This window comes from Crinia signifera, chromosome 7 (genome assembly GCF_055691185.1).
Source record: "Crinia signifera chromosome 7, ASM5569118v1, whole genome shotgun sequence".
Taxonomy (NCBI): Eukaryota; Metazoa; Chordata; class Amphibia; order Anura; family Myobatrachidae; genus Crinia; species Crinia signifera.
In genome coordinates this window covers 55,821,011-55,844,026 of record NC_139223.1, presented here as the reverse complement: position 1 = coordinate 55,844,026, position 23,016 = coordinate 55,821,011, and the positions used below count along the sequence as shown (strand labels likewise).

The window sequence follows — 23,016 nt, the reverse complement described above, 5'->3', positions numbered from 1 at the left end:
CGCTCCTACCACAAGGCTAGTCTGTTTTGTGCTACAAATTGGCTCATTGTGGTTTGAACCTTTTGGCTTTTTATGTTATGAAGAAGGGGGAGACTTATTCCCGGGAGGGGCAAGGTCTCCTGAAGACCTACAAGCAAAAGCTGAGAGAGCATATGCCGCTATGGCTGAATAGTGCTAGACAGCCTAGCCCTGGCTGACTGTCTGGTAGTCTCTGTCTAATAGCGGTCCAGGCCTCTGCTGAGCAGTCCGCACCAGCACTTGCTGCTACAGCAAGTTGCAGAGTAAGCTTTTTGCGAAGGAGGGAGAAGCAAATGGATGTAATCACAAGCGAACATCGGGCTCCAGACGGAATTGTCTAGCCATAGCCTCACATTACTGCTGGACATTAATCATAATGTCAGTCTTCATTTGTGACCCATGTCTGGTTGCTATTGATGTACCAACTTTTAGCCTTTGTACAAAATGTTCATCAGTTCCACGTCTGTAATTGTGATGACTTAACATACGCACATTTGTAGCTCATTGTGCTGCATGTGTCGTTTTTGTGTAGGGAACAAAAACCTCCAATATGCAACCGTTATATCAAATATGTATTGTGCAATCATTATTCTGAAGACTTAATAAATCTGTCGGCAACAGTACACGAATCTCTGCTTGTCGGACCATTGAAAAGCAGACGCAGTGTCAGCAATGCAATGTTCTCTAGCTGAATCTGTCCTCACACTTTGCAAGAACACACACACACACACACACACACACACACCAGTGTGAGGACCAAATCAGCCTATTAACCCCATTTGCAGAATACATTCTGTTTACTTAAAGATATCAATATTTCTGCGTTCTCCACTGGAATCATATCATGTCCAATCACATGTGCATCTTTTGTACCCCTCATAGGCCCTTATTCTGGTTCACTCGCAAAGGCAAATTCCTTCTCAAATGGACAAAACCATGTGCACTGCAGGGGGGGCAGGTGTAACATGCACAGATATATTTAGATTTGGGGGAGTTATATTGTTTCTGTGCAGGGAAAATACTGACTGCTTAATTTTGATACTGCATTATAGATCTTACTTTGAAGTAAAACCCCACCCAAATCTTACTCTCTGCACACGTTACATCTGCCCCACCATGGTTTTGTCCATTTGAGAAGGAATTTGCCTTTGCGAGTGAACCAGAATAAGGGCCATAGTGTATAGTGCTCCTCGGTTTCTACATCCCACCTATCTCAGCCACCAGAATCCTGTCTACTCTCCTATGCACATAGACAGTATCAATGCTGGACACTAGCTCTGAGAGCCTCAGCTTGCCGCTAACCTTACAGGCCACTATGTATCTTTCTGTGCAGGTTCAAGGTGTAATGCAGTCACTGGCAGAGGTTCAAGGTGTGAGCGGCCCTCAAGAGCTATACAGACACCATATGCAGCAGCTGATGCAGTGGGCATCTGCAGGTCATGATCAGTGGACCAGCTATTCCATAGAGCGAGCACAGTTTGAGGTCCTCATCTCAGAGTCTGGTAAGGATCCCAAATAGATTTCTGGTCCTGGTTTATAATTGGATTTACAATTTTGAAAAACCCTGGACTGTAAAATGTGCAGATACATAGGCAGGGAATATGTAATGGCATTTTTTTTTCTTTTTTTTTTTCTTTTTTTTTTTAAAGAGGCTGAGACGCACAAAGTTGGATATTCTAATGTCTGATTTTTTTCCCCCGGGACTCCACCAATGTAATGCCGTGTGTCTTTAGTGCTCCGAATGCAAATCGGCATTTTCGACCAGGAACGGTCAACGTTTTTCACACAAACCGTCGTATAGTATAACAGTTGCGGGCTGGCATGTAATGGAGCACAAATTAGTTAGAACACAATTACAGCACATTAGTAACAAGCATTTTTTAACCCTTTGGGCAGTATTCAATGAGAAAAATTCTCCGTGCATGGCGAGAGATTTTTTCTCTCGCCATGCAATCGCCCTGTTCCGGAGGGCTCGCTGCCACTCCTGTTCCCACTATTAAATGTGGTTAAGACTCGCCGCCACTCGCGGCGAGTCTTAACCCCTGCAGCGGACGAGCATCCGCGGCAGGGAGCTGGCAGGGAGCCGGGGGACGGTGGCAGCCAGGGAGATTAAAGTCTCCCTGGCTGCCCCAGAACATATGTGGAGGGGAGGAGGGCTCCCCGGGACCCAGGCAGCACAAGCTGCCCCCCCCCCCTAGAGCCAGTGGGGGACCCTGTATTCACTGCACCCGATCATGCATATGTAATGATCGGGTGCAGTGAATATATGAATATCTAATGAGCGGCTCGAGAGCTCCGGACCCCTGCTGGCTGCTCTGTGTAAAAAAAAAAATATATATATTTTTTAAAATTAAATATATATTCATGTGCTATAAGCACATGAATAAAAATAACATGCCCCTTTACAGAAAAAAAAATCCTGATTTTACCAAAATTAAAAAAAAAAAAACTTTTAGTTTAAAAGTTCGCATTCCAGTTCTCCATGAAAAGATGGAGAATCGCTACACGGAGAGACACGGCGAAAATCACTTAAAAAGAAGGCAAAAATACCACATTGAATAGGGTGGTTCACTTTTGGAGAGCAAAATGCTCCTTCCAACGCGAAAATAGCACAAACTCGCCATAAAACATGGCGAATTTTTCTCATTGAATACTGCCCTTTGAGTGCCAAGTGAATTTGACAAAATTGGTGTGAAAATTGCCAAGCAAGCATTTTTTTTTTCATCATAATGACCAGTGATCTTTACCTTTTATATTGGAAATATAATCTTTTTTTTGTAAACCTATTTTTATTTGAATTTATATAACAAATGTGATCAATGCTGGCATTCTTAGCAGGTGTTTTGCACATCTCACAGAGATGTAGGCATTTTTAGCAGATACTTTGTGCATCTCTCACAGAGAGGATGGCACTTAAAGGGTTAAAATTATTTCTAAACTTAAAAATCAAAATGATACAGCACAAGCTTTTTTGAGCGATTTATAGTATGTCATTTTTGAAAAAAATGTCATGTACATGTACACTGCATCTTATTCACAACAGGTTAGGATGCACAAGCAGCTTCTGCTGTTTAAAATATGTGGCATACCTATATTCTGTGTCTAATTGTGACTGTCTGCATACAAAATGTTCTGCTACATAACAAATTATATGTATAGTGCATTGGCTATTTTGAGAGATCAAACTATAATTTTAATTGAAAAATGATTTAAGAAATGTTTATGTTACAAATGTGCTGTAATTGTAAACAACTCGCCCCCTCAAAACAACGGCTCTAATTATGTCCGACTTTCTAACTCTGCTCCCATTACATTGGCCAAGATGTATGTTTAACATAGGCGAAACCTCTGCGTCCGATGTGGCTTTTATTGGGAGATGAAAACATCCAATTTTTTTAGTGAACTTAGACACTATTTCAATGGCTGACTTTGCAAAATGTCAGACTTTTGCGACAATAATTGGACATTTAACAAAATCATCCCCATTACGTCCCGGTTATAGTGTTAGGCTATTTCTCCGTATAGGCTATAATCAATAGCTTCATAACTGTACCTATCATGTCTGGTTTGCCACACTATGGCCAATAGCATTGGGTATTGGTCAGTAGATTTACGGTCAATAGTTCACATGCTTGACCTAGATAAAGTTGATGGAAGAAAATATTGATGGGGATGAAAGTGTTCAACAGACTTTCTCTTTCTTCAGTGTCCTTTTATTTGTTTCGCCATGTGTGTTTATAGGCAATGTCCCATACCGATTACATCAAACTAGATTTACAATGTTTCATGCCCACGCACTCCCATTAGGGCAGCTGCTAATACACTGTATTGTGTGGTATAACACATGTGAATACGATTGACAGGAGGAGTTCTAAAGCAGACAAAGTAATTGACTCACGGAACAGAAAAAGTGTTACTCTATTCCCGTTCTAAACTTCGAAGCCTGATTCAGACCTGTACGCTAGACTGCGTATACTCGTAGCCTGCCCTACGAACACCTGCCAGCTGCCCGTATCCCCTTGCTACCATGCAAGGGGATGTGTAGGAGAACACATCCCCTCGCATGCGAGGGAGAAAAATCTTTCGATGGTCGCTAAATACATGGCAGGGGCTGAAGTCATGTGACGTCAGCTGCCCGTGCTGAGCAAGCATTGACCCGCCTGCATTCCCATAAAACACTGGGCGTTCCCCCGCAGCCGCCATTTGCCCCTCCCCTGCTTGTGCGAACGCCTTCAGAAACTGTGCCGAATCATCCCCTTAATATCCATTTTCCAACACCTCATATAACCCTGCATGATTCATTGATTGCATTTTATGTGACTTCTTAGCGAGCAAAGTCGCTCTTTGACCATTCACAAAGACTCTCTGTAATATGCACATATGAGGGTTAGTGTGTTTTATAAATAGATCTAGAAAAAGCAAATCTTTCTGCTCCACATGTGCAAGATTTTTAGCCCCTTACACCTTTTACGTGAATGTTTTTTTATTTTATGTAGTTGAATCCCCCACACCCACCAATCTGCATATTGTCCACCTCACCTTTAAACATTTCACCAATCAGCAGATGTTAGATTGTAGCCTTCTCATTGGTGGAGATAATGCATTGTTTACAGTAATAATATCCTATTCTCATAACCTAATATGTACATGATGTGGTAGGAATGCTTGGCCAAGGGGGTAGATGTCTGTCTCCCTGCTGTGCTATGTGGTAATTGTTTCCCTAAGGACAGAAGATGATTATATTCAGTAATTGAAGTGTGTTTGATCCCAGCTCCTTGTTCTTAGCTTTTTCTTTTAAGGAAATCAGTTTTGTTTCTTCTTCATTCCTATTCTATTTTTTTTTTAAAGGCTATCCATTTAGATGACCCATAAAATAAAATTATAATTTTCTATTTTCAAATGAAAATATACAGGTTAAATGAAACAGTTGTGTTTTCACTGGCCACAGGTTGCTATCAGGGATTTGGTTTTTCTTATCCACGTCACCTATTGAGGGCGGAACCAATATCAATGGAATGCTTAACTTCATACCTGAGATGGAAGGTATTGTTTGGTTTCATGCATCAATGAGGTCACTATACCTTTTACAATTTCATAGGGCAGTATTCAATGAAGATAATTCGCCCTTTTTCACTGCGAATTTGTGCTATTTTCGCGTTGGAAGGTGATTTTTTTGGGTCAGAAAGCGAATCACCCTATTCAACGTGCACTTCTCGCCGTCTTTCTAAGTGATTTTCGCTGTGTGTCTCCGTGTAGCAAATCGCCATCTTTTCATGGTGAAGTGGAAAGTGAACTTTTTTTTACATTTTGGGTAAAAAAATCAGGAATTTTATTCTGTGAAGGGGCATGCTATTTTTATTCATTATAGCACATGAATATGTATTTAAGTTAAAAAAATATATATATATTTTTTTTTACACGGAGCAGCCAGCAGGGGGCCGAGAGCCGCTCATTAGATATTCATATATTCACTGCACCCGATCATTACATATGCACGATCGGGTACAGTGTATACCTGGTCCCCTGCTGGCTCTCCTGGGGGGCGGTCTGTGCTGCCTGGCTCCCGGGTTAGGAGAGAAGCTGTCTCTGTTCCACTCACCTCTCTATAGCAACATAAGTTTATTTCGAGCATTGGGAGAACTTTGTAGCTGTTGGGTGAGATGTAAAATCAAAGGGCATATAAACGGCATTCCAAATGTTCCCTTCCCCATACAAAAGCAAAGACACAATAGGAATTAAAACATTACATGTAAGATAGATTTTTTTGAAAGAAAATAACCTGCAACTTTAAGGGTGTTAACCCTTCTTAAGTGACAATTTACACACTTGTCATGGCTGTCATACACTAATGCAATACAGTGTATTTGTCATGCAGTGTGTCCACACCCCATCATATATATACCCTTACACCCATAATAAACACATGTGCGGAGATGTATTGTTGGCTGGTGGGGTGGGGGGGGCGTGGGGGCGGGACTTCGGCAGCCCTTTAATTTCGCACCGGGAATACAGTACGTATTTTTGTTATAGCTGCATAGAGGAGAACAAGCCAGTTTGCTTGTGGGGTGAGGCACTCATAACCATTAGTACATAAGAAAAAGGTCATGAAATACTATTTTTGTTGTTGAAAAGATCAATAATATACTGTATTTTTCCAGTTTGCTACTAAAAGAAACCCCAGACTGTCTCAGAAAATGGCCATTAACAGCACCTAGGATGGGAAACCTTGATATATACATTGTGATATAGATACTACGTATATAATAGGTGTACTTTCTGTTTGCAGCACGTAGAAAAATACTGTAATATTTACATGATGTGTTTTTCAGGCCCTGTCATTGGAGAGCACCTCGGCCTCTTAATGTCCATTTTAAAGACCTGTGTTCAGCCAACCCAAGAGCCGCAGATGCGCCTGAAACCCTTCACCATGTTGTCCAAGCTTCTGCTGAAAGCCAACGAAACCGTCAACTCTAAAGGGTTTGTTGGGATTCAGTCACTTCCTTCACAGTATAAAACAATAAGCGCTCATTCATAGGGTTTTGGGCACTCATCATAGAATATTGCAGACAGGAATGCCTGAAAGGCGTATTGTTCTGTCTAGTCCTACACAGAAATGTTATTTAATTGAGTTACTAAAAGAAAACAATGCACAAGTATGCCACTTAGAGTCCCAAATAATCTAATCAGGTTATATCAATTACAAATCTATATGTTCCCAATCCCATACTAAGAGGGCAAACACATGGGGCGAATTTCCTTGTATGGGATTACAGATAAGCCTGCTGTGCACAGGAATAATATGTGTCAGATCAAATACCTTTCCTTATGGTAATTGCCCAAATTAGTTGGGTTATATCTTTTTGTTATTTGTTTATTGTTATAGAATTGAACTTTGTATTTTAGGTTTAGTGGGCCCATATACTGTGGTAAAGTCCAAAGTTGAGACGTATCCTCTTACCAGCCATTTTAAGCCTTGTTTTCTGAAAAATGACTACAGGAAGGAAGTATGGAAAAATGTTCTCCCAAAAAAGTGAACCCTTGTAGCCAAAATCTATAGGCCTGACACATTACTGGAAATGCTGCATATACGTGACTCTTTCTAGCTCGTGCAACAGTCAATATGGATGAGATGCAGAAGGACTGCATGCCCATAATGGCTACACAAAATGGAGGTAGCCATTTTGTGGGAACAAAGTGTTGACCTACAGTCTCTTGAGAGTCGGTTTATGCCGCAATATGGCTGACTCTATTATGTGTAGGACACGGGATACATACATGTACACCTTTCTAAACTATTTAAACTGATCTGTTATAATTTGACCAGTTCTTATCTGATTAAAGACTTTTAAAAATGTCATTTTCTTTGCCCAAGCGACATTTTCTTTGCCCAAGTGAACGGATGATCCAGGTTATCCATCCTGGGTCCTGTTAAAAGACATAGGAGAATCCATTTTTGGAGATGCTCTCTCCAACACTGGCGGCAGAGGAAAGACCTTCCATTAACCCGTGTCCAGCCTGCTGTGTGAGCTGGGTTTTAAACAAGTGTTCGCTTACCTAGGACAGCCCTGAGTTTTTAGTTAGAAAGGGGTATAATGACACTGGTAATGTTGCACTGAGCATGTCCTACTCCTTGCTGTGGGTAGATCTTCAAAGTGCTCCGTGCTTTTCAGATGCTGAGACTCTGGCACACAGAGGTAGGTCATTATCCAGTCTGTTCAAATCCTTCCCTAGTAACTAAATGGTCACAGATCATGTCATTTATGCCTAATATACTTACATAGAAATATACATTTCCAGCTCTGGAATTTGCGTTTCCTGCTGTGAAATGGGCATTCTGGTGGCTCGTGTCAGGCAGTGGCATGGTCCCATTGGATGGACCTTTGTTAAACTGATACTACTGTGTTGTGTTAGTGTGTGGGAATTTCATGCTAGACTTGAATATTCTCTCTATTTGAAAGGGGATTGCAGCATCTCTTTAAATGAGGCATCGGACATTGCTTCTGCCAAGTTACGTTCCTGACATGACCGATAAATTGTACTGCAGTGCCCCCTACTGGAAGACTGTCATTTACCAACATAGCAACATGCCTCTATAGCAGTGGTTCCCAAACTTTTTTGAATCACGGCACCCTAGATTATAGGAATATTTGTCATGGCACCCCTACGTTCAAAGTTTGCTACTGAGAATTTCAGAAAACAATATTAAATTAAATATGTTGTGCTTATAGGTCATCCTTAGGTCCAGTTATATAGGTTCACTTCTGTTTATCCATATATTTTAAAACTAGAAGCCACAAGCACTGATTTTGTCTGTTACATTGACTATAAATAACTTGAATTGGTTCTGGACCACCAACCTGAGGCACCCCTGCAAGTGCTCCGAAGCACCCCAGGGAGCCTAGGCGCACAGTTTGGAAACCCCTGCTCTATAGACTATATATATATATAACGCCAGGCCCCTAATAACTTTCTTACCATGATCTTTCCACAAATAAGATTTGTACATGAAATATGTGAATAGAGGATACAAGGACACCATAGTTACAGTTCTGGCAAAAGAGTTTAAACTGACTTTTTATTGGCGATATATCTATTCAGGTGTACCCAGCTTGTTAGGCAGCAGATACACTTTATATTGAGTTTTTCTAGTATTTCAGGATTATGCCGTTGTCTTTGTGTATAAACAAACAGATGTTCGTATTAGGTGCTCACAATGCATCTGATTCAGTTAGGAGCAAATAATAGGAACAATTTGCATCTTGGCGAAACCAAGTTAGGGTGCGCATGGGGTATATATATCCTCATTTGTGGGCTATATACCAAAGCCCCTTGTGGTCTATGCCCAATAAATTAGACCGCATATGTTTTGTTTACAGTGTTTAGTAGGGATGGACATTGATGGTCGATGTTTACCGACCATTGATGGTTTACTGCCGATGGTAGTGTTTTTGCCATTCCAATGTTTGCCGCCATCGAATGGTAATGAAAAAAAAATGTTGTTGCGATGGTAATTTTTCAGTTAAAAATATGCTCAGATCTGCGCCGTCTATGGCTGCAGCTCTCTGCCCACTCCCAGCCCTGCCCCTTTCCATTCCCAATCCAGCCCCCAGTTCTGTCCCCTGCCATCGGCGCTGCAGGTCTATTGCGCATACGCAAGTAACCTTTTTTTATTTTTTTGCGCATGCGCCAAATCATTTAACTCGACAATATATAACGTCTTATCATAATAAGGGATGACAATCCTAGTGATGAAGGAACAGATTTGTATTGATTACTAATGGTTACAATTAGATTAATGATTAAAATGTTGGTAATGGTGATGGTATGCAATAGAGGAACTGTCCCTCCATCTAATCTTTTATCTGTTTCGCACCCAGGCAGTTCCATATTTACTCAGAGACGGTCATTAAGGACATGCTGGTCCCTAATCTGACGTGGCAGGCTGGGCGGACAGCAGGAGCCATTCGCACAATTGCGGTCTCCTGCCTCTGGGTGCTCTTCCAGAGTGATGTTCTATCACAGCAAGAGGTACAGTATACCCACAATCCCAATGCAAGAGTTCCTCTCTATTCTCTGTTACCAGGAATACTTTTAATAGTTTCCTAAGTGTACACACATTGTTTGTGGTGAATCATATGTTCACTATTGGTATGTTTTGAAGCACCAACATGATCTTCATTCATTTACAGATATAGTCACGCACATTGTTGCCGACCCGCGGCGGCTGGTGCTAGTTTGGCGTGCCAGTGTCACACCTGTGGTGGGGAGTCACTAAGCCGCACCATCACCGCTCAATACGTTTCTGTTAGTCACGGGAGCGAATTCGGTGCATGAGTGTGCCAATGGGATGGAGCCAATCGCCACATTTGTCGCACATGGTGATTGGAGCTGCAACAATGAGTGTGGTTACATCTGTTGATGGGGAAGCACCAACCTGTAGACATTATTGTATGGTTCAGACTTGGTCAGTGTGAATATGTCAAGTACAAGTTCACTAATACTTAGATGGTGATTCTTTATGGGAGCAAACAAGAAATGACTCCTGCAGTTCTTGCTGTCGTGCGAGAGACACCTGCGCAGAACAATCAGGCGGATTAAGAGTTGTATATAGTTATCGCAAATAAATACAGATCCGTCTCCATCTGGGTGTGGCTCATTGGATAGACACCAACTAGGTTGACATGCATGAACGTCGACAGGACGGAAGTTCAACATGGGTTAGGGCGACAGGGTCATTGGATCGACATGGGGTTTTTCACCTTTTTTTTACCCAAATGTCGACATAGACACTAAAACGTAGCACCATGTCCCCTCGCATGACTCGCTGCGCTCGCCATGCTTTGGGCAAACTTTTTTATTCTCCCACCATGCCCTAGTAGATTGTAGGGCATGAAATACCATCTGTCGGCACATGTCGGCTCAAAAATAAGTGAAAAACCCCATGTCGACCTAATGCTTGTTGATCTAATGCTTGTAGACCTAGTGACCGTATCCCCTCCAACCACAATCCCCTTATTCATCCACTTATGAGGACATGCAAACCTTGGTCCCACAGCACCAACCAAGGTGCCAGGAGTTCCCCGTCCTCCAGCAGTGGTGCTGACCTCGGCACTCCCCCGAAATGTAGATGACACTCCTCTATATTGGCAAATGTTGGCCAACAAACCCCTTCCCCAATCCAAAAGGTGATCGCACTATCAATCTACTGATGTCTGCAGCTATAGTGGAGCCATACTGCACATACGCGACACGGGTCTGCTGCATGCACAAAGGGGCTTATTCTGGTTCACTCGCAAAAGCAAATTCACTCTCAGATGGACAAAACCATATGCGCTGCAGGTGGGCCTGATGTAACGTGCAGAGAGAGTAAGATTTGGGTGTTATTTTGTTTCTGTGCTGGGTAAATACTGGCTGCTTTATTTTTACACTGCAATATAGATATCCGTTTGAAGTACAAACCCCACCTAAATGTAAATCTCTCTGCACATGTTACATCAGGCCCACCTGCAGTGCACATGGTTTTGTCCATCTGAGAGTGAATTTGCCTTTGCGAGTGAACCAGAATGACCCCCAAAGTACTGACCATTGGTACTTTGCGCTCAGTGCTGCACCTCCAACAATATCTGTATCCGGCCCAGAGTTCAAGTGTAGTTGCCACCAATTTGTGTGCAGCTCTGAATCGGCCCTTGTGTGTATTGACGCCACTATTTGTTTATTTGCAGATTCTCCAGGTAATGGACGTACTGATACCCCAAGTACTCGTTACTCTGGAGGAAGATTCTAAGATGAGCCGGCTGATGTCATGTCGCATTGTTAGGGCTCTATTGGCAGCCGGTGAGCATCGCTTGGATCCAGAGAAGCTGAACAAGATTTACCCTGGTATGTGTGGTCTGCCGTTACCTGTGGCATGTGTGTATTACCTGGTGGAAGGTGGAAGAGAGGGACCGATGTTTCATTGCTGCATAGAGGTTATGACATTGAGACAGACAGGAGATGGTAAACATTTCACTTACAGCTCCATTGTGGCTGTCAGCATTCATAATGTTTGACAATGGACATTGTGAATGGTGACAAAGTGACTGTATGTCCTGTTACCTGTCAGCGGTCACAGTTCTACTGACAGTCTATTTGTATTTCACTTGCATTTAATTGGTGGCAGGGTCACATTAAATGTGAAACCAAGTCGCACATTCTCTTCATTTTAGGCTTTGTCATAGACCTTTTATACCCACTACACGTTTCTCCACACAATGGAGCCCATAGTAATGCACACAATAAGGCAGGGGATGCACCATAAGCACATAAACTAGTGTTGAGCATCTTAAACTGAGTATACAGGTTGAACACAGATTATCCAGCATCGTCTGTTCCAGCACTACAGGATTACCAAATTTGCTGGATTACAATATTAAAGCAGCGTGACCCCCGCAGAGTGTCCCCTGCAGCACGGCTCGCTCCTCAGCCACACTACCCGCAGCTTGTCTCCGGCTCGCAGGGCATTCAAGCTCCCGCAGCGCATCTCAGTCCCTGCAGCGCGACCCCACCCGCAACACGATACCACCCCCTGCATCCCGACACCCTCCCAATGCCTTCTAAGACCTCCCTTTGTAATCATAGTCATCATTTCCCACAGACCCTTCTACAATCTAACAATCCTAACTTCCCCGGGACCTTTTGTGTCAACGTTAAAGGAGGTTCCAGGCCATCAGGTGCTGGATAATTGGCGGTCAAACTGTAAGAACACATTGCTATATATATATATATATATATATATATATATATATATATATATATATATATATATATATATATATATATATATATATATATATATATATATATATATATATATATATATATATATATATATATATATATATAGTCCTCCATAAATGTGAGAAATGGGGAAACAAAACACCCAACCATCATCCCATATTGTCAAAAGGAAGAGGGGCTTTGTCAACCACAAGATGGTAGATATCCGGACGTGTTATGTGAAGCCTTATAACTCCTTCCCTTTCGTACCTATTTTCCTAACAGAGCTTATAAAGCGCCTTGATGATGCTTCGGATGAAGTTCGGGTCACAGCTGCTAAAGCACTGAGTCTGTGGTTTAAATGCATTGATGACCGATATGAGAGGAACACCTATAAGGGCCACCTTGAATTCTTATACCGGGGTCTCCTTGTACATCTTGATGATCCTGATACTAGTATCCAGACCACAGTACTAGGTGAGATGGCTTCTTCTGTTCTATGTTCTGGTGTAGTGTTGTGGAAGGGTCAGACTTGCTGTCATTTGCACGGACTGGGAAAATGATTTGCGAGTGAATTTCGTATGGATTTGCAGATCATAGTGAACAGCAATCTACAGTATTCTCTACAGTATTCTCAATTCACTGGTTGATTTGCATGGGTAGGTTTCCTGTCTGAGTGGCAGCTTTGTACTTGCAGTCATCATTTCTGTAAAGTAATTTGTACGCGTAGTTTTCTGGCAAGCATTCTACCGGATCTGTTACTTGACAGATAAAATTTATGTCTTAGTCTATTTAAAGCTAATTGGGTATGGGCTAGAAAGAGTTTTTGGAGCTGGCCGCGCACTGTTGCGATCTCTTTTTTCAAAGATCCTGAGGGTGAGCGTTTATTTTGAGATTCGAGGTCAGTCAGTTTGGCCTCTAGGTCCTTTTGGGTTTTAAGGGCTCTACGTTTTAGGTTGGCCCCGGCTTGTATAGCTGCTCCTCTCGTGACTGCTTTAAAGGCACACCAATGGTTGATAATGGATGTATCTTGGGGAGAATTGGAGGCCATGTAGGAGTTAATGGAGTTCAATATAGTGTCTTTTGCGATGGGGTCTTTTAAGAGGTGCGGGAAGAGTCGCCACGGTCTTGTGGTGGGGTTGGGTGGGTTCAAATTGTATTTCCACATAACAGGGGCGTGGTCAGACCAGGTGATTGGGAGGATAGTGACATCCTTCGTGTGTTGTAGGATCCATTTATCGCATAGGATGTAGTCTATCCTGGAATATGTATTGTGCACCGGGGAATAAAAAGTATACTCTCGACCAGTTGGATATGTAGAACGCCAGGTATCATATAAGTCAAATTCTGAGAGGAGGTTTCGGAAAGCCACGGATGGGTCGGACATAGGGGTTCGGTGGGCGGTAGGTTGTTGGGATTTATCTACTTTGGGGTCTAGGGGTAGGTTGAAGTCTCCAAGAATCACCAGTGAGCCCTTAGATGATTTCCGTATAAGGAGGAATAGTTTACGTAGGAAGGGGATTTGATTTGAGTTAGGCGCATATAGGGATACTATGGTAGTCAATCTGTCGTCGAGAAGGCCGGTCAATATTAGGTACCTGCCATTTTTGTCCGAGATTTGGGAGTGGAGAGTGAAGGAAGTATGTTTATTGATTAAGATAGCGACTCCGTTCCGTTTAAATGGGCCATTTGCAAAATATCCTATAGGGAAATTCGAGTCCTTAAGAATGGGGGGGTTAGAGGCAGCGAAATGAGTTTCCTGCAAGGCGACCACGTCTGCCTTCTGTTTATAGAAGTAGGACAGAGCTAATCTCCGTTTATTTGGAGAATTTAGCCCTTTAACGTTTAGAGAAAATAGGTTAGGCATTCTAGGGTGTAGTGGACCGATAGAGGAAGCTTGACATTCAACAAAAGGAGAATACTGTGTTGGTGAGAAAGTATCGGCATCTGCTGCCCAACTGAAGGGCTGGGGAGGGGGGGAGGGAGTGAGTAAGAAAGGGGGGGGACATGGGCATAATAAAAAGGGGGAGGGACAAAGGGAAAGGTAAAACAAGAAGGTCCGGTATATAGGACCTGCATGACTACTGCTAGGGAGAGAGAAAGGGGATTTCTTGCAGTAGTATGTATGAGGTTAGGGGGTGGCTCGGCTCTCTAGAGATGAGAGGGCTGCCACTCACTAATATACATGCATTGTATAGTAAACCAAAAATAGGAACTAGCAACAAACTTAGAAACCACAACTAGATACCATAGGAACATAATTAACTAAAACTTTATGGTATACTGAGACAATAAGTCATAGTCAGGTGAAGCATCTGCTTAAGGCCTTGCTTAAGTAAGTAACAGCATAGACAATACTTATCGCATGTCCTTCGTCGCGGTGGAAGGGGAAGCAAGGGTGGTAACAGCAGAGTTCACATAGCAGAACTTCAAGGTCGCCCGGCTTTTCGTCGGGTCCTCAAGTAGCGGACCATTCCTGTTGAAAGGCGCGTGGGCGTTTCGGGTCTGGAGGTCTCGAGACCGATATGTCCCAGTCCATCAGGAGTTTAACTCCTGCATCCAGAGTAGAAATGGTGTAGGTGGTGTCCTCATGGTAGACAATAAGCTTGACCGGGAACCCCCAGCGGTACCGGATATCGTGGGAACGAAGTGCCGTTGTAATAGGTGCAAATGCTCTCCTACTTGCAATGGTCGCAGGGGAGAGATCTTGGAAAATCTGAAGGCCGCCCAGATTATCTGTGTTGCTTGATTCCCTGGCCGCTCTCAATATTTTTTCTTTGATTGTAAAGAAGTGTACCCGTAGTAGGGTGTCCCTGGGTAGGTCGGCTGGGACTGTTTTGGGTCTTGGGAGGCGATGGATGCGATCAATTAGAAGATCTTTTGAGTCGGCAGAGGGCAGAAGCTTGCGGAATAGAGTGTTGGCGTAGTCCTCTAGCTCCGAGTTGGCTACCGAATCAGGGATGCCTCTAATTTTGATATTGTTCCGTCTGGACCTGTCTTCCAAATCCGCTAGCTTAGCTTTGAATTGGCCGATCTCTTCCTGTTGACGGTCATAGGAGGTGATAAGGTCATTATGAGATGTGACTAGCTCCTCCATTTTACGTTCTAGGTGGTCGGTTCTGTCACCAATGGCCACGAGCTCTGTTTTGACTTCCCGTATTGCCGATTTCAAATCTCTGGACATCTCCGCCTGAAATATCGCAAAGACCTGGCACAAGGATTTTACCGTCACCGGTTCATCCGAATCAGCATCTATCCCCGCTGCTCCGATTGGGTGTAGCGCCTCGGCCACCGCTCCTGAGGAGGGGGGCAGGAGCTTCGGGGAGCTAGAACGCAGCGTGGGGATTTGTGGAGTTTTCTTAGAAGAGAGGGATATCTTGGCTGGGGCTGCCTCTTTGGCTTTCTTAGGCGACATAATTAGGTACAACGGCACTCGTAGCAGGGGCTATAATCTATATGGGTGGTGGATCTGGCGGGGGCACCCAGCGGGTTCACCTTGGCATAGCTGTCGCTAGACTTGCAGCATCAGTGAGCGGCAGCTTTAGGAGGTGTCTGACTCACATCAGGGGTTAATTAGAGGTAGCTCCTGGTTGTTTCACAATGTGTTCCACCCTGAAGCTGTAGTAACAGCAGCAATCAGCTACAGCTGTACAGGAGGGCTCTGATGATCGCCTGGGGGGCAAGGTCGCAGGGGGTAGCAGCTAAATGTGGCACTGTTAACTTGCCCACAGGGTCTGCAGGGAAAGCAGGCCGAGCACTGTGTGGTACGGGAGTTTAATGGATAGGTGGAGGTGGTGCCTGAGTGCAGTGGGTGCTGGCAGCGTGCTGTGCTTCACCAGGCTTCACCCCAGACTGGAGGGGTGTGTCCGCTTGAGGCCTTGAGGTATATTCAGGGACAGTGATGGGTATGGTAAATGGCGGCCGGCGGAGTAGTTTAGTGGGTCTGGAGAGGGAGGGAGAACACCCCGGGACGTTATCGCGGGTGTTCGCCGCCTCCCCTGTCCTCCGGCCAGAGCTCAGTGGTGACGCGGCGGGTGTGTAATTCACCGCTCGCTCCCGTCTCCTAGTCACCGGCGGCGTCCGGCGTCTCACCGCGTGACCAGCGGCAGGAGCGCTTACCGTGTCCCCCGACGTGCGGCAGTAGCGGGAGGGTATGGGGAAGGATCTCCGGTCCCCCGACAGCGCGGCCCGCTTCCCAAGCTGTCTGCTGACGGTCCGCGGCGTGTCTCTTCGGCCGAAATCGAGGCCCCGGCTCCGGCCGTCCGACCAGGCCGCAACCTGCAAGAGTGCTTATAAGCACTCCCCGGCTCCGCAGCTGAGGTCTCCGGCAATCGGAGCACTGAGAGGGGCAGGTAGGATGGGATGGGTGGGAAGGAGAGGGATAATCCAAGGGATTGAGGGGTTTTTAGGCTGGTAAGGGCAGGAGCTGGTCTTATTCACGTCCTCCCTGTTGGTTCGCCAAGCCACGCCCCTCTGTAAAGTAATTTGAATCCCTTCAGTGTCAGTGCATATCCTTGGGTTCTAATGCTTCTCTTCATTTGAAGAATGTTTCCCTCCTGTACCTTGTTATAACCCATGATATATTTGAAAGTATTTACCATGCCCCACCCCATTTCATTCTCTGCTCCAAACTTTACAGAATTAGATTTATTTGGTACTTATATGTCAGTTGGGCGCCCAGCGTGGCGAGCGGACGCGGTAAACTAAGCAAATAGCTTAGTGGGCGCCCAAATAACATATAAGTACCATTTATTTTCTGTCCTTCCGGGTAAGTTTTAGTGTGTATGCCAGGTACCATTTTAGTTGCCTTTGTCTATAATGTATTTATATCCTTCTGGAAATATGTCCTCCAGAACTGTACACAGTACTCGATATGAGGCAGTACCAATGACCTATACAGTGGCATTATTACTTCTTTCTACTGCTGATACCTCTCCCTATGCAACCAAGCATCTGACTAGCCTTCCTCATTGCTTTATTGCATTGCTTCCCTGCCTTTAAGTCACCTGAAATAGAGCATCATTGGCACAACACAATGCAACTAGGACACACAAGGAGAATGATTTTGTGTGATTGTGCTGATTTCACATGACACTTGTACATACCTCCCAACTGTCCCGCTTATCGCGGGAACGTCCCGATATTTTGGGACATTCCCGCGTCCCTCCCGCCTCCGGCAGTGTCCCGCGGCGGGGGGGGGGGGGGGGGCAGTTGGGCGTCCCCCCCTGTAATCCGTGAATAGACGCACAGCGTCTATTCTTGCAGGCAGGGGGGCTGGGGGCTGGCCAGCAGCTCACAGAGCTGCTAGGCATGCCCCCACCGCAGCGAGAAATGGGGGCGTGGCCTCGTGATAGCGCCGTGCGTATAGGCCACGCCCCCTTTCCGGCAGGTCACGCCCCCAAAATTCGCCGCACACCATCCCGCCTCAGGCAGCCCAGATGTTGGGAGGTATGCTTGTATATTGTGTGTGTGAGTCTGTAAACGGAGCACAACAGAGCTTGGATAACTGCTGCTGCTACATTGTAGCTCCTCGTATACAGTCACACAGATGTAGTGTTAGCGCTGGGCTGTTTTAGCAGGAAACTGTGCCTGGCCTGATTTTTTTTGGAATGTCAAAATGCTCCCACCCTTTTAGTAGTGTCCTGCTACTGTAGACTGCAGCCTGTGGTCATATGGCAGTGCCCTGTGGGTAGGAAAAGGTGCTGTGAAGTAATCACCACAGGCTGAGTAGATACCATGCATGTAGCATCTATTCACAGTGCAGGGAGAGCTTGCCCCCCAATAGTGATGCAGACGAGGCTGCGCCCCCTTTCCCAGCCTGCCATGCTTTCCTTTTTCAGTGATCCACTGCTAGAGCTACAGCCCTGCCCACAGCAGGGCAGGGCTGAAGCTGGACAATGTGGGCAGGGCTGAAGTGGGACAATATACAAGTGTCATATATCAAATTAATCAGCACAGTCTCCTCGTTGGTCCTATTCCCATTGTGTTGTGACTAAGACACATTTTCTCTTTCAATGGTCCTGGTGACACAGCTCAACACTGGGATGTAGGAGGGTCCGAAGGAGCCAGGCACCTATTCTAAAGCTTTAGAGGGTAGGCTCCTCCCCTACTGCATCCCTGGACTCTTCAGTTCGTGTTAGGTGCCCACTGGAGTGGGTGCTATTCTAAAGGGCTGCGGGAGCAGCCGAAGAAATAGAGTAGTTAGGGAATTTTTATTGTTTTATTAACTTTCACCCTAGCTAGGTAGGCACAGTGTGAGGATTCTCATAGTGAATCCTCACACTGCTAGCGCAGCAGGAGCTGACAGAATCGCGTCCTGTCAGCTCACTGTGCACAGGGGAGACGCTGTCTGGCCTCCCTGTGCAGCGCTTTTAGCCTCTTTTAAGAGGCTGCCTGGGCTCCGGAGCATCCTGAAACCGGCTCCACGTTTAGGTGGGGATCATGGGGGACAGGCGCTCCGTGATGGCGGCGGCCATTTTATGCGGAGCTTACACGCTGAGCTCCTGATTGAGAGGACAGCAGCGCTGTGACAGGCATGTTCCAAGTGGTCCCCATTCGAGGGGGAGACACTGGAACTAGGAAATCCTACCTAAGGAGCGGCTGGCTGGGGGTGGTTGGCGCCAAAAGGTCACGGACCCCGCAGCAGCAGGGACTTTTGGTCTCTTCCTTCACTCTGACTTTGGCGCCTTTCAGAACGCTTGCAGCGGAGCTGAGCTGGCTAATTGATCCTGGCAGAGTGACTTGGATTTCCTGGGCATCGCTTCCCCGCAGTTGAAACCAACAGACAGCTAAGTGACTGGGTGCATTGCCTCTGTATAAACGCTTGTACATTGTTTGCACTGTGTATACTGATAGTTATACATTTATCGCTTACATCATGTCTGAGCATCAGGCTGTGGTTTTGGGGGAGGGAGCGAGTGCAATGTTTGCACACAAAAGTTTGTCCCTGAGCAGATGGCCAAGGGGGGCTTATGTATTACTTGCGCTGATGTGAGACCCATGGGCAGTGAACCCCATAGGGCTGAGCAGAGTGAACCTGCGTGGGCCAGTGCCCTAGGCAGGTCAGTAAACGCTTTGGTGCAGCTTCTAGACAGGCAGAGTGATGTGTTGGTAGAATCACAGAGACCTATGCCATCATCTCAGCAGTCTTCTGGCTCCTTGCCTCTTACCCAGGCAGATCCTGCGCTTATTCAGGTGATGCAGGATACTGCAAAGGGGATCAACAGGTTCAGTGAAATACTGGACAAAATGGATGATGTGGCAGGGACTCCTAAAAGGTCTTATGCTATGCCTACTGTGGTAGATGAGGAGGAGGGAGCGTATACTGACACCCCCTGGGATCAGGGTGATGATTTTGAAGAGACCTCTGCTGCTGGTATAGAGGATCTTATTGTAGCTGTGAAACAGGCTTTAAAACTGTCTGTGGAGGATAAGACTCCTGTTAAAGGTGTTTTCAAGCGACAGCGGAAGGAGGCTGTTACTTTTTCTTCAGATGAGGGGTTGCAGGAATTATTGGAAGGGACTTGGAAAACCCCGGATAAGAGGCTACAGATGCCTAAGAGATTCCTTAGTCTGTACCCCATGCCAGAGTCTCATGCTGAACTCTGGGAAAAGGTGCCTGTTGTGGATGCTTCAGTGGCACGTTTATCCAAAGCTACGGTATTGCCTGTACAGGGCGGTGCAGCTTTTAAAGATTCTGTGGATAAAAAGCTGGAGGGAAACCTCAAGGCTATTTTTGAAGGGGTGGGGTTTACCCTACGCCCCCTTATTGCTTCAGCCTGGGTCTCTAAGGCCATGATAGAGTGGGCTGGTGAATTATGCACCATGCTGCAAGCTGACCCTGGTGCTTTGCTTATAGCAGAGAAGATTAAGGCTGCTGCAGAATATGCGGTGGAAGCAGAGGAGGAAGCTCTTAAAATGGCGACCAGAGTGTCCACAGTCTCTATTAATGCCAGGAGAGTGCTCTGGCTTAAGGCCTGGGTAGCGGACAATGAGTCCAAGAAGGCCCTAGAAATGTTAGCTTTCAAGGGAAAGTTGCTTTTTGGTTCTGAGCTAGAGGAAATTATAAAGCAAGCCACGGGCGGCAAGAGTACATTTCTGCCGGCCCCCTCAGCAAAGCAGACATCCAGATTCGCTGCTTTTAGGCTGTCCTTTCGGCCCTCCCCTAGAGGTGGTGCGTCCTTTCGAGGACAGTCTTTCAGGGGAAAGTTTCAGGCCTCTAGGGGCAAAACTCAAAGGTCCAAGTTTGGCTCCTTCCATAAGAAGCCTGCCTCCAAAGGAGAGGACAAACCCTCCGCATGACTGTCAGGGGATAGGCCCGACAGTGATAAAGGTGGGGGGGCGTCTCACACATTTCAGGGACGCATGGGCTTCTCTAGACCAGGATTCCTGGGTCTTAGAGATTATTACCCAGGGTTACAAAATCCCTTTCAGAGGGTTGCCTCCGAAGAGGTTCATCCCCACACCCGTGCCGAAACAGGCGCTCCTTCGCACAGCTCTTATGAGAGCGGCTCATTCCCTTTTGGAAAAAGGGGTGGTTATTCCGGTTCCCAGGGCAGAGTGGAAGAAAGGCTTTTACTCCACGCTGTTCCTGGTGCCCAAACCAGACGGGTCTTTCAGACCAATACTAAACTTGAAATCCTTAAATGTCCATCTATGGGTAGACCATTTCAAAATGGAGTCTTTAAGGTCAGTACTCCTGAGTCTGGACCAGGGAGAATTTTTGGCGTCCATGGATGTCCAGGACGCATATCTGCACGTTCCCATTCACCCGGAACATCAGACCCTGTTGAGGTTTGCTATAGGAGACCTGCATTTACAATTCCGGGCGTTACCCTTTGGGCTAGCGACCGCGCCAAGGGTATTCACAAAGATAATGTCAGTGATGGCGGCGGTGCTGAGGCTCAGAGGAATCACAGTAATACCCTATTTGGACGATCTCCTGTTCAAAGCAGGGTCAGCAGCCATGCTTCAAAGTCACTTGGCAGAGGCCATCAGTTTTTTCTCTTTCAATGGTCCTGGTGACACAGCTCAACACTGGGATGTAGGAGGGTCCGAAGGAGCCAGGCACCTATCCTAAAGCTTTAGAGGGTAGGCTCCTCCCCTACTGCATCCCTGGACTCTTCAGTTCGTGTTAGGTGCCCACTGGAGTGGGTGCTATTCTAAAGGGCTGCAGGAGCAGCCGAAGAATTAGAGTAGTTAGGGTTTTTTTATTATTTTATTAACTATTACCCTAGCTAGGTAGGCACAGTGTGAGGATTTTCATAGTGAATCCTCACACTGCTAGCGCAGCAGGAGCTGACAGAAGCGCGTCCTGTCAGCTCTCTGTGCACAGGGTAGACTCTGTCTGGTCTCCCTGTGCTGCGCTTACAGCCTCTATTAAGAGGCTGCCTGGGCTCCGGAGTAGCCTGAAACCGGCTCCACATTTAGGTGGGGATCATGGGGGACAGGCGCTCCGTGATGGCGGCGGCCATTTTATGCGGAGCTTACACGCTGAGCTCCTGACTGAGAGGACAGCAGCGCTGTGACAGGCATGTTCCAAGTGGTCCCCATTTGAGGGGGAGATACTGGAACAAGGAAATCCTACCTAAGGAGCGGCTAGCTGGGGGTGGTTGGCGCCAAAAGGTCACGGACCCCGCAGCAGCAGGGACTTTGGTCTCTTCCTTCACTCTGACTTTGGCGCCTTTCAGAACGCTTGCAGCGGAGCTGAGCTGGCTTATTGATCCTGGCAGAGTGACTTGGATTTCCTGGGCATCGCTTCCCCGCAGTTGAAACCTACAGACAGCTAAGTGATTGGGTGCATTGACTTTGTATAAACGCTTGTACAATTGTTTGCACTGTGTATATTGAGATATATATATATACGCTTCACTTGCATCATGTCTGAGCATCAGGCTGTGGTTTTGGGGGAGGGAGTCCTTAGTGCACTGAGCGCGTGCAATGTTTGCACACAAAAGTTTGTCCCTGAGCAGATGGCCAAGGGGGGCTTATGTATTACTTGCGCTGATGTGAGACCCATGGGCAGTGAACACCATAGGGGAGAGCAGAGTGAACCTGCGTGGGCCAGTGCCCTAGGCAGGTCGGTAAACGCTTTGGTGCAGCTTCTGGACAGGCAGAGTGATGTGCTGGTAGAATCACAGAGACCTATGCCATCATCTCAGCAGTCGTCTGGCTCCTTACCTCTTACCCAGGCAGATCCTGCACTTATTCAGGTGATGCAGGATACTGCTAAGGGGATCAACAGATTCAGTGAAATACTGGACAAAATGGATGAGGTTACAGGGACCCCTAAAAGGTCTTATGCTATGCCTAATGTGTTAGAGGAAGAGGAAGGAGAGTATACTGACACACCCTGGGACCAGGGTGATGATTGTGAAGAGACCTCTGCTGCTGGTATAGAGGATCTTATTGTGGCTGTAAAACAGGCGTTAAAACTGTCTGTTGAGGATAAGACCCCTGTTAAGGGTGTTTTTAAGCGACAGCGAAAGGAGGCTGTTACTTTTCCCTCAGATGAGGGGTTACAGGAACTATTGGAAGGGGCTTGGAAAACCCCAGATAAGAGGCTACAGATGCCTAAAAGATTCCTTAGTCTGTACCCCATGCCGGAGTCTCATTCTGAACTCTGGGAAAAGGTGCCTGTTGTGGATGCTTCTGTGGCACGCTTATCAAAAGCTACGGTATTACCTGTACAGGGTGGGGCAGCTTTTAAAGATGCTGTGGATAAAAAGCTAGAGGGAAACCTCA

The 23,016-nt window shown here is 46.0% G+C and overlaps 1 protein-coding gene across 1 annotated transcript in view; it reads left to right on the top strand.

Moving 5' to 3' along the window:
* DNAAF5 (dynein axonemal assembly factor 5) overlaps positions 1-23,016 on the top strand; it is a 66,938-nt gene that overhangs the window by 34,668 nt on the left and 9,254 nt on the right. Inside the window, exons 8-12 of the mRNA XM_083153148.1 lie at positions 1,352-1,520; positions 6,348-6,495; positions 9,396-9,546; positions 11,241-11,397; positions 12,559-12,750. Of these exons, the coding sequence (XP_083009274.1) occupies positions 1,352-1,520; positions 6,348-6,495; positions 9,396-9,546; positions 11,241-11,397; positions 12,559-12,750 (817 nt within the window). The remainder of the gene's footprint in view (positions 1-1,351; positions 1,521-6,347; positions 6,496-9,395; positions 9,547-11,240; positions 11,398-12,558; positions 12,751-23,016) is intronic.